Source organism: Salmo salar, unplaced genomic scaffold (assembly GCF_905237065.1).
Source record: "Salmo salar unplaced genomic scaffold, Ssal_v3.1, whole genome shotgun sequence".
NCBI lineage: Eukaryota > Metazoa > Chordata > Actinopteri > Salmoniformes > Salmonidae > Salmo > Salmo salar.
This window is the reverse complement of record NW_025549447.1, coordinates 1-12,293: the sequence shown is the minus strand read 5'-3', so window position 1 is coordinate 12,293 and position 12,293 is coordinate 1. Positions and strand designations below refer to the sequence as shown.

Here is a 12,293-nt window from a genome sequence, read left to right as displayed (position 1 = left end):
AGCGTGTCACGTACCCAGGCCACCAGCACCAATGATCGCTCTAACCACTGTCCGTATAAGGCATATCTCTAGGGCATGTGGTTATTAGGCCAGTACATTTAGGTCCTGTCCAGAAGAATCCCTAACCCCTCCTCACTAGGCACTCTGAAACAACTTGATAGGTGGAAGTAAAAGGGTGAATGCACATTGAATAAATCCCAACTCTGTTAAAAGTACACTCAAGAAAATATTTTATTGATCATAGAGATTCGGGAGTATCATTAAAACAGGTTCATATTCCCCACCAACATTTGCTGAAATAGTCATTTAAAAGACACATCTGAGCTATATTTTTTTGCAGGTACATGGTAACAGTTGAATAAGTTGAGAAAAAAGATGAACCCCAAATTAAAAACACTCAAAGCTCTGACGAAGGCCTTGCCGATACATAAAGCTTAATAAAGAGCAGTGATACTAGTAAGAGCAGTGTGGGGTGTCATGACGTTGGCCTGTGGGTAAGGTTTATGACCCCCATAAATACCTTTCTCCCTTCCCCTCTCTTTCTGACCCTACTGAAGGACTGTTGAATAGCCTGTGTTAAATATAGAGAGTCTGGGAACATCAAACAAATGGGGAAAAGGAACCATATTTTGGTAATAAAACCAGTTGGAAATATGCTTTGGAACGTAATGAGTGTGGATGTCAGTTCGGTTGTCATCCGAGACATTATGACTGATGACAGGACGACATAAACTGTACCTGGGAAAGTATACACCCTCTAGTTATCAGAGTAACATGGAATTGTTATGCAATTGAAATGTTTGATATTGAAATTGTTTGTTAGGAGATTAAATGTAATTTTAGCTTCCAAATGAGAGAATTGGGTTTTCATAAGGAAAGTGCCCTGCTTGATCAGTGGCCCGCCCCTGTGAAGAGACAGGGGTTATAAACGATGAAACACATCCTTCCCCCTCTCCACTATATAAGCCTTTGACGAAAAGATAACCATTGTTCCACTACGTGAGGTCTGCAGCCTCTGCGTTATAAGGACACACATGTCAAGTACAGAACTAAGCGCGAGCTTTGGTGGCGAATGGTATGAACTTTGAGCTTATTCACTACAGAAGTGATACTTCCTAGCCGTTGAGTTAGCAGCGGCCGCTGTAGACGTGGGCTAGGAAAGGACGGACGACGGATCCAGTCTAACAACCACAGACGAAGATACCACCACGTATCCACTTTACCACCGTTGACATTCTTCCGAGGACAGGAAGATCTGTTGGCCAACCCGACCAGCATCTACGACCAATCTACCGAAGCGCAGCTCAGAGTAAATATTTATTGCATTTTCCTTTTCCAAATGGGCGGTAATTTAGAATGCATAAGATAATGTATTTACGATAGCATAGCTGCTGTTTCTTTGTTCCTAAGTCTTCCCTCTCTTTCATTTAAGCCAACCCCCTTCCTTTGTGTAACAAATGTCAGCTCCGTCCACCAGGGACGTTTTCTGTATGACATCATTTGTATTCTGTGTATATGTAATTCTGTGTGATTAGTTTAGGTATTTAGTAAATAAATAATTAAACCCAATTTTGTATTGCTAATTCAACTTGTTAGCCAGGGTTCGTGAAGATAACCAAGAATTTACAACTTTCATTATGAGACTGAAAATAAGATGATTAAGATGACGGCTATCGATGTAAAATATTACTAAGTATTTTAAGAGTTTATTCGGAAGATAACGGCTCTATAAACGTTCTTCCGTGGTGCCCTGACTTTCTAGTTAATTACATTTACATGATTACCTTAATCAGGTAATATTAATTACAGAGAAACGATTTTTTTGAATAACATGTCATATCACTTAATCCGGCATAGCCAAAGACACGACAGGGGGTTTCTTCTTCTTTCTGAAATAAGTAAAGAAAATCAATAATGAGAGAATAGTCCAAATACTTGATACCATAAACAGATATGGTGGCGTAGCAGGAAGGTCAGAGTAACGTAAACTAAGAGATTGTGAGGACATGTTGAATAATAATGACTGATTAACCAAACATGCACAATGTAATCATGTGTGTCAAATATGTAATCTGAAAACACTATCTTAAAAGCACTGTGTGGGTATCCCTAACTTTGTCAACAGAAAAAGACCAGTGAATGGATTAGTGGTTCAACAATCAGGGCCTTAATTGGCTAAGCAACAGCAACAAGACGTGATGTGTAATGTTATTTTCAACAAAAACAATACAAACGTTTTTTGCAAAGAACTCATGATACTTTTCTAGAATATTCATATCATGTTCTGGGTAAGTTCTACTTGACATTAAGGGATTGGTCTCAAGAAAAGATTCCTTGCACATCACGGGAACATTCCTATGAAAATGTTACTTAATTACGTAATGAGACTCTTAAGGGAACGTTCTCTAAAATTGTGGGAACGTTTGTTGTTAGCTGGGTTTGGCCTGTTGCTTACACATGAGTTGCTCTCTCTCTCCTTCTATCTCTCTCTCTCCTTCTCTCATCTGCAGAGAGCGTTTCTAAGCTATGTGGACAAGCCGGTCCTCATAAGTTATCTCATTAGACTGACTGTGTACTCAGTAGGAGACTCATGTGTTGACAGATCGATAGAGGTCTAGTTATCATCCTCTATGATACTACAGATATATAGAGGTCTAGTTATCATCCTCTATGATACTACAGATAGATAGAGGTCTAGTTATCATCCTCTATGATACTACAGATAGAGGTCTAGTTATCATCCTCTATGATACTACAGATAGATAGAGGTCTAGTTATCATCCTCTATGATACTACAGATAGATAGAGGTCTAGTTATCATCATCTATGATACTACAGATAAATAGAGATCTAGTTATTAGTAATCATCCTGGAGTAAAAAATATAGAGTAAAAAGTAAAAAAAATTAGTAAAAGTAAAGTCCTCTCTCTTTCCTCCTCTCTCTCTGCTTTCTCCTCTCTTTCTGTCTGCTTTTTCCTATTTTCCTCTCTGCTTCCTCCTCTTTCTCTCTCCTCCTTCCTCCCTCTTTCCTCCTCGTTCTCTCTCCTCCCTCCTCTCTCTTCGCAGACTGTGTGGTTGGTAGTTTGAGAAGGGCATTGAGATGTGTCCTATGACAACCATACAACAACAACAACAGCAAGGGTATTCATCTCTGACACGTCTACTTCACTCAATCTAGCCATGTCATACACAAGTACGGTGGCCCACAGGGGACACCCTACTACAGATTCACCATGAGACTGCAGGTATAACAGTGGAGGTGGACTCAGAGCCAGCACCACAAATTGGTCTTCAGTCCAACACACATCACCAGACTACTGAAGAGAGACAGTTGGATCCAGTCTGTGGTAAGACCAGGTAAGACTTAGTTTCTGCAGTATGTAGTTGTACCATGTTAGACTATACAGTATGTGGGACCAACAGGTAAGTGTTATTCTAATGGAGGGAACGTGAAACCAATATCAGCTTTACAGTGCTATTCCTTGGATTATTCATTAGAATTGTTTAACTGTATCTGATGTAAAAGTCAAATGGATTCTATTTTATACTTTGTTGTCAGTTAAAAGAACTGTATTCTTAGTGTTTTTAATATAATTGCTAAAAAATAGACAATTGAACTTGGATATTTACCTTTGAACTGATGATGTTTCACGCATTGCAATGTCTCAACAGGTGAATTAAAAAACAGTGATGTATTTATCTTATATTTCCACAGATTATTTCGAGCCAGGAGGAATCACTGATAACACCACCAGTCAGGATGAGTTACCTGACCTCTGACCCTAACCAGACAGGGAACATTGACACCTTTATCCGACCCCCTTACTTCTTCATCAGTGGTTTCATCGACATCCCCCACATGGACTACTATTACGTCTTCCTCTGCTTCGTATACATCATCTCTCTGGTCAGTCCATAGGTCTGGTCTACGCTGTTACAAACTAACTCTGGTCCATGCTGTTACTAACTAACTCTGGTCTACGCTGTTACTAACTAGCTGTGGTCCATGCTGTTACTAACTAGCTGTGGTCCAGGCTGTTACAAACTAGCTGTGGTCCAGGCTGTTACAAACTAGCTGTGATCCAGGTTGTTACAAACTAGCTCTGGTCCAGACTGTTACAAACTCGCTGTAGTCCAGGCTGTTACTAAGTAGCTCTGGTCCAGGTCATTAAGTATCGCCATCGTCAGCTAGTTGATCCACTTGATAAGCTAGAAAAGGTTTCACTTTCCTATCGAAAGCACACATATGTTTTTTGAAATTAAGAAAACATGATATGGTGCAGTATTTTTTCAGCTGGGGGGCCTATAGGCCACCCATTGTCAACGAGTGACAAATGAAGAGTGAAAAATGAGCTTACCTGTATTTACATTTTGGGTCATGGTATCGCGTGTGTGTGTGTGTGTGTGTGTGTGTGTGTGTGTGTGTGTGTGTGTGTGTGTGTGTGTGTGTGTGTGTGTGTGTGTGTGTGTGTGTGTGTGTGTGTGTGTGTGTGTGTGTGTGTGTGTGTGTGTGTGTGTGTGTATTGGGTCTAGGTGGGCAACATCTTCGTCATGATGGTTATCTACATGGACAGCAGTCTCCACAGGTAATCAGTCCTCTTTTATCTCAGTGGTAATAATACAGCATAATTCTACCTTCATTGGACTATATTTTTGCAGTCCCAGAACCCAACCAGATGAACCACAACACACACAACACAAGCTGAAGCATCACAGGGGCTCTGACTGCTAGTTCACTCCTTTTAGATTCCCCCCATCAGCTCGGGATTTCAACTGTATTCCTGGTTACCGGCCTGCCTCTCAATAAGGCATCTGAATGAAAACCACCATTAGGTCCAGCTGGATGGTCTATAGTTGATTCTGAATGAAAACCACCATTAGGTCCAGCTGGATGGTCTATAGTTGATTCTGAATGAAAACCACCATTAGGTCCAGCTGGATGGTCTATAGTTGATTCTGAATGAAAACCACCATTAGGTCCAGCTGGCTGGTCTATAGTTGATTCTGAATGAAAACCACCATTAGGTCCAGCTGGATGGTCTATAGTTGATTCTGAATGAAAACCACCATTAGGTCCAGCTGGCTGGTCTATAGTTGATTCTGAATGAAAACCACCATTAGGTCCAGCTGGATGGTCTATAGTTGATTCTGAATGAAAACCACCATTAGGTCCAGCTGGATGGTCTATAGTTGATTCTGAATGAAAACCACCATTAGGTCCAGCTGGATGGTCTATAGTTGATTCTGAATGAAAACCACCATTAGGTCCAGCTGGATGGTCTATAGTTGATTCTGAATGAAAACCACCATTAGGTCCAGCTGGATGGTCTATAGTTGATTCTGAATGAAAACCACCATTAGGTCCAGCTGGATGGTCTATAGTTGATTCTGAATGAAAACCACCATTAGGTCCAGCTGGATGGTCTATAGTTGATTCTGAATGAAAACTACCATTAGGTCCAACTGGATGGTCTATAGTTGATTCTGAATGAAAACCACCATTAGGTCCAGCTGGCTGGTCTATAGTTGATTCTGAATGAAAACTACCATTAGGTCCAACTGGATGGTCTATAGTTGATTCTGAATGAAAACCACCATTAGGTCCAGCTGGATGGTCTATAGTTGATTCTGAATGAAAACCACCATTAGGTCCAGCTGGCTGGTCTATAGTTGATTCTGAATGAAAACCACCATTAGGTCCAGCTGGCTGGTCTATAGTTGATTCTGAATGAAAACTACCATTAGGTCCAGCTGGATGGTCTATAGTTGATTCTGAATGAAAACCACCATTAGGTCCAGCTGGATGGTCTATAGTTGATAACTTACACATTACAGATGACAGTGGACAGATATTGAGGATCTGCACTTTTTGTCTACTGATTGATTATATTTACTTTCTCTGTAATTGTCTAGGTCCTGTGTCTAGTGCACAAACAAAAATTTCCCCATGGAGATAATCAAGTCACGGTCTTAATCTTACAGCCCCAAGTACATTGCTGTGTTCAACCTGGCCTTCGTAGACGTGTGTGGGAGCACTGCCCTGGTCCCCAAGCTCCTGGATATGTTCCTGTTCAGCAGACAGCTCATCTCCTACAACCAGTGCCTCGCTAGCCTCTTCTTCATCTTCCTCTTCCTCAACATGCAGTCCTTCAACCTCACCATCCTCTCCTACGACAGACTGGTGGCCATCTGCTGCCCACTCAGGTATGAGATAGTACATCAAATCAATAAAATACAATTCAAAAGGCCTTCTTAACCTGTTAGGGCTAGGGGGCAGTATTGACACAGCCGGATAAAAAACGTACCCGATTTAATCTGGTTACTACTCCTGCCCAGTAACTAGAATATGCATATAATTATTGGCTTTGGATAGAAAACACCCTAAAGTTTCGAAAACTGTTTGAATGGTGTCTGTGAGTATAACAGAACTCAAATGGCAGGCCAAAACCTGAGAAGATTCCAGGCAGGAAGTGGCCTGTCTGACAAGTAGTGTTTCATCTGGGCTCTTTTTATTGAAGACTGAGGATCTTTGCAATAACGTGACACTTCCTACGGCTCCCATAGGCTCTCAGAGCCCGGGAAAAAGCTGAACGATATCGAGGCAGGCTCTGGCTGAAACACTTTATCGCTTTTGGCAAGTGGCCACTCAGAGTACTATGGGCTTATGCGCGTGCCCGCGTCGACCGAATGCTTTCTTTTCTTTTGTCTGTTTACCTAAACGCAGATTCCGGGTCGGAATATTATCGCTTTTTTTATGAGAAAAATGGCATAAAAATTGATTTTAAACAGCGGTTGACATGCTTCGAAGTACGGTAATGGAATATTTCGATTTTTTTTGTCACGAATTGGGCCATGCTCGTCACCCTTATTTACCCTTTCGGATAGTGTCTTGAACGCACGAACAAAACGCCGCTGTTTGGATATAACGATGGATTATTTTGAACCAAACCAACATTTGTTATTGAAGTAGAAGTCCTGGGAGTGCATTCTGACGAAGACAGCAAAGGTAATAACATTTTTTCTTATAGTAAATCTGACTTTGATGAGTGCTAAACTTGCTGGGTGTCTAAATAGCTAGCCCTGTGATGCCGGGCTGTCTACTGAGAATATTGCAAAATGTGCTTTCACCGAAAAGCTATTTTAAAATCGGACATATCGAGTGCATAGAGGAGTTCTGTATCTATAATTCTTAAAATAATTGTTATGCTTTTTGTGAGCGTTTATCGTGAGTAATTTAGTAAATTCACCGGCAGTGTTCGGTGGGAATGCTAGTCACATGCTAGTCACATGCTAATGTAAAAAGCTGGTTTTTGATATAAATATGAACTTGATTGAACAAAACATGCATGTATTGTATAACATAATGTCCTAGGGTTGTCATCTGATGAAGATCATCAAAGGTTAGTGCTACATTTAGCTGTGGTTTGGGTTTATGTGACATTATATGCTAGCTTGAAAAATGGGTGTCTGATTATTTCTGGCTGGGTACTCTGCTGACATAATCTAATGTTTTGCTTTCGTTGTAAAGCCTTTTTGAAATCGGACAGTGTGGTTAGATAAAGGAGAGTCTTGTCTTTAAAATGGTGTAAAATAGTGTGAAAGTTTTGCATATGAAGGTTTTGCATATGAAGGTTTTGCATTTCTAAGGTATTTGAATAACGCGCCACGGGATTACACTGGCTGTTGAGTAGGTGGGACGTAAGCGTCCCACCTAGCCCATAGAGGTTAATTGCCCCTTGTGTGATAATAATGTATCTGCTTTCACTGACAATTCAACCTGATATATGAATACACTGCATCTAAAATCCTTGTTAACAGCTTCTTTCCACTGTCCATATAGGTACCATATGATGGTGACTCACAGGTCCATGTTACAGCTGACGGGTGCTGCCTGGGGGTTTGCTGTGTTCCTGGTGTTGCTGGCTGTGTGCCTCATCACCCGACTCTCCTTCTGTCGGTAGGTGGCTGAGGAGGTGAACCTGTTGCTGAAAGGTTACCGGTTTGAATCCCGGGCGGGTGCTGGAAAAATAAATTAGCAGGTGATCACTGTAACATATGGACAATGAAGATGTTTTGTATTGTAGGTCTCTGGTGATCAACAGCTACTTCTGTGACCACGGTCCCCTGTTCCGTCTGGCGGCCCCCTGTTCTGATGTGGTCCCTAACAGAGTGATGGCATATCTCATCTCTATTGTCCTCTTTTCCCCGATGGTCTTCATCATATCATCATACATCTGTATCACACACGCCCTGTTCACCATCACACTGCCCCAGGACAGGTGAGAAGTCATACTGATCAGAGTCAGAGATTTAGACAGATATTTTGTTCATATACCTAAACATATAGCTCTGATACTGATTGTTGTGCTGTCTCAGATATACACTATAGGACCAAAAGTATGTGGACACCTGCTCGTAAGACATCTCATTCCAAAATCATGGGCATTAATATGGAGTTGGTCCCCTCTTTGCTGCCACCACTCGTTTGAGAGTGCTTTCCACTAGATGTTGGAACATTGCTGCGGGGACTTGCTTCCATTCAGCCACAGTAGCTTTAGTGATGTCGGACTCTGATGTTGGGGCGATTAGGCCTGGCTTGCAGTCGGTGTTTCAATTCCTCCCAAAGGTGCTCTGTGCAAGCTAGTCAAGTTCTTCCACACTGATTTTGACAAACCATTTCTGTATGGACCTCGCTTTGTGCACTGGGGTATTGTTGCTGAAACAGGAAAGGGCCTTCTCCGAACTGTTGGCACAAAGTTGGAAGCACAGAATCCAGAATGTCATTGTATGCTGTAGCGTTAACATTTCCCTTCACTGGAACTAAGAGGCCTAGCACGAACCATGAAAAACAGCCCCAGACCATTATTCGTCCTTCACCAAACTTTACAATTGCCATTTGGCATTGGGGTAGATAGTGTACTCCTGGCATCTGCCAAACCAAGATTTGTCCGTCGGACTGCCAGATGGTGACGTGTGATTCATCACTCCAGAAAACGTGTTTCCACTGCTCCAGAGTCCAATGTCTGCGAATTTTACATCACTCCAGGAGACACTTGGCATTGCGCACAGTGATTTTAGGCTTGTTTGCGGTTGATCAGCCATGGAAACCCATTTCATGAAGCTCCCGAAGAACAGTTATTTGCTTCCAGAGGCAGATTGAAACTAAGTAGTGAGGACAGAAGATTTTTACACACTACACACTTCAGCGGTCCCGTTCTGTGAGCTCCTAGACATTTCCAATTTCCAATAACAACACCTACAGTTGACCGGGGCAGCTCTAGCAGGGCAGACATTTTACGAACTGACTTGTTGGAAGGAAGCATCCTATGACAGTGCCACATTGAAAGTCACTGATCTCTTTAAGGCCGTTTTATCGCCAATGCTTGTGTATGGAGATTGCATGGCTGTGTGCTCGATTTTATACACTTTTATACACCTGGGTGTGGCTGAAATAGCCGAATCCACTAATTTGAAGGGGTGTCCACATACCTTTGTATATATAGTGTATGTTGTTATAGTGATAAATGCTGGAAACACTGAGAATGCCATTGAACTGGATAGATAATGACTTACTGTACTGACACTTTTGTCCTTTTCTCTCTCTGTCTGTCTCTCTCTCTCTCTCTCTCTGTCTTTCTGTCTCTGTGTTTCTGTTTCTCTCTGTTTCTCTCTCTGTCTCTCTCTCTCTTTGTCTCTCTCTCTCTTTGTCTCTCTCTCTCTCTCTCTCTCTCTCTCACTTTCCCTCTCTCTACTTCTCTCTCCCTCCCTCACTTTCCCTCTCTTTCTCCCTCTCTAATTTTCTCTCTCCCTCTCTCTCTTTTCCCTCTCTCAGAGTCAGAGCCTTGAAGACGTGTACCTCACACCTGATACTCGTAGCCATATTCTACCTGCCTATTAATTTCACATACTTCCTTTACTCAATCATACCAACCAACGCCCGGATCATCAACCTCTCTCTGACCTCGGTGCTGCCGCCCATGCTCAACCCCATCATATATGTTCTGAAGACAGAGGAGTTTAAGGAATCGGCCAAGAAGCTGCTTAGTAAAAGAGGAGCCCAGAGAGCTGTGGCGCCGGTCCAATCAACATGAAGTGTTACTATTTATTTATATCTCTATTTGACTTGTTTTTGACTGATATGCTGTGTAAGATATACTGTATCTGCCATAGTGAATAATTGTTGTTTCAACTAAATGAAAAAGTATGTTTTTCTTAAATTAAACATTTATATTATTGTCTATATGCCTTTAAAGCCATACAGAAAATGTCATAATAAAAAGGCTGCATAAAACCCTAATACAAATCAAATCTATTTATAAAGCCCCTTCTACATTTCAATTTCACAAAGTGCTTAGCAAGCAGAAGTAGAAGCAGTACATTAGAACCAGTAAAAAACACCCTAGAAGGAAAAACACCCTAGAAGGAAAAACACCCTAGAAGGAAAAAGACCATAGAGAGTAACCTGGCTCGACTGGGAAGCCCGGGGTAGTTGTTTGGGGATGCATTCTACTATAATATCTCTTACAGTATTAGGGTTGACCTGTGTGACCTGTTGACACCCAGGTGAGTGTTTGGCCCAGGTGAGTGTCCATGCCTGTTGGCTAGAGAAGCTACCTGTATGTCAGCCAAACCCTGCATGATGACTTCACCATAGACATCCTATAACCAGGGCTTGAATTCAGGGGGTTTGTGGGGTTATGCCCTACCCCTCGTTAAAGAAAAGGGAAAAACATACCTCTTGTTAGCTTAAGATTGTGAAGGTGAAAACATTTACCTGATTATATTAAGCTATATATGACAATGATCTTGGACTTCAAATCAAGTAGTCAAGTTAATTCAACAGTCAAAGCATCCTCATTACACCTGACTTGAGATTTGTATTTTATTTTAATTCCATCTTGGTCATAGACCTAAGCCACCCAGGATTACAATGACCAATTAACAGCTGCTTTTACAAAAGAAAACTACCCAGGGGCGCATGCCCACGGACCCCCCCTAGATCCCTGGACCATGGCTTACGAGTGCTACATTCAGTGCTACATTCAAAACGCCAGTGATATTTCTTCATCAACGGTTTCCATCAAATACTATCATGTGTTTTGGTGTCTGGTCTATGCCATATATAAAATAAATATGAGCTCTATCTATCTGTAGTATCATAGAGGATGATAACAACACCTCTATCTATCTGTCGGCACATGAGTCTCCTACTGAGTACACAGTCAGTCTAATAAGATAACTTATGAGGACCGGCTTGTCCACATAGCTTAGAAACACTCTCTGCAGATAGAAGGAGAGAGAGAGCAACTCATGTGTAACCAATAGGCCAAACCCAGCTAACAACAAACGTTGCCACAACGTTAGCGAACGCTCACTTACCCATTTCATTACGTAATTAACCTGTTATGGCTAGGGGGCAGTATTTTCACGGCCGGATAAAAAACGTACCCAATTTAATCTGATTATTACTCCTGCCCAGAAACTAGAATATGCATATAATTATTAGCTTTGGATAGAAAACACTCCAAAGTTTTAAAACTGTTTGAATGGTGTCTGTGAGTATAACAGAACTCATTTGGCAGGCCAAAACCTGAGAAGATTCTGAACAGGAAGTACCCTGTCTGACCATTTCTTTGCCTTCTTGATTATCTCTATCCAATACAGGGGATCTCTGCTGTTACGTGACACTTCCTACGGCTCCCATAGGCTCTCAGAAGGCGGCAAAAAGCTGAATCGTGGCTTTGCAGGCTCTGGCTGAAAAACATTAGCGCGTTTGGATAGTGGCCAGTCACAGTACTGTGAGACTCAGGCTCGTGCACGAGGGCATCCCATGCTTTTATTTTCTCTCTCTTTTGTACGTAAACAGGGTTTCCCGGTCGGAATATTATCGCTTTTTTACGAGAAAAATGGCATAAAAATTGATTTTAAACAGCGGTTGACATGCTTCGAAGTACGGTAATGGAATATTTAGAAATGTTTTGTCACGAAATGCGTCGTGCGCGTGACCCTTATTTACACTTTGAATAGTGTCTTGAACGCACGAACAAAACGCCGCTATTTGGATATAACTATGGATTATTTGGGACCAAACCTTCTTAAATTGTATCGATTATATATGCTTTAGGATACCTAAGGTTGGATTAGGAACGTTGTTTGAAATTTTTACCAAGTTTACAGGTAACTTATTAGATACTTTGTAGTGATGTTGGGCGAGTTGGAACCGGTGTATTTCTGAATCAAACGCGCCAAATAAATTGACATTTTGGGGATATAAAGAAGGAATTTATCAAACC

The 12,293-nt window shown here is 41.6% G+C and overlaps 1 protein-coding gene across 1 annotated transcript; it reads left to right on the top strand.

Annotated features, from left to right (window-relative positions):
• Positions 1-3,268: 3,268 nt before the first annotated feature.
• LOC106563644 (olfactory receptor 52E4-like) lies at positions 3,269-10,147 on the top strand. The gene is made up of 7 exons (XM_045713323.1): positions 3,269-3,357; positions 3,716-3,907; positions 4,534-4,586; positions 5,983-6,204; positions 7,841-7,957; positions 8,085-8,279; positions 9,833-10,147. Exons 2-7 carry the CDS (start codon positions 3,761-3,763, stop codon positions 10,089-10,091), a joined length of 993 nt encoding a protein of 330 aa, XP_045569279.1. The 5' UTR covers positions 3,269-3,357; positions 3,716-3,760; the 3' UTR covers positions 10,092-10,147.
• Positions 10,148-12,293: the final 2,146 nt, after the last annotated feature.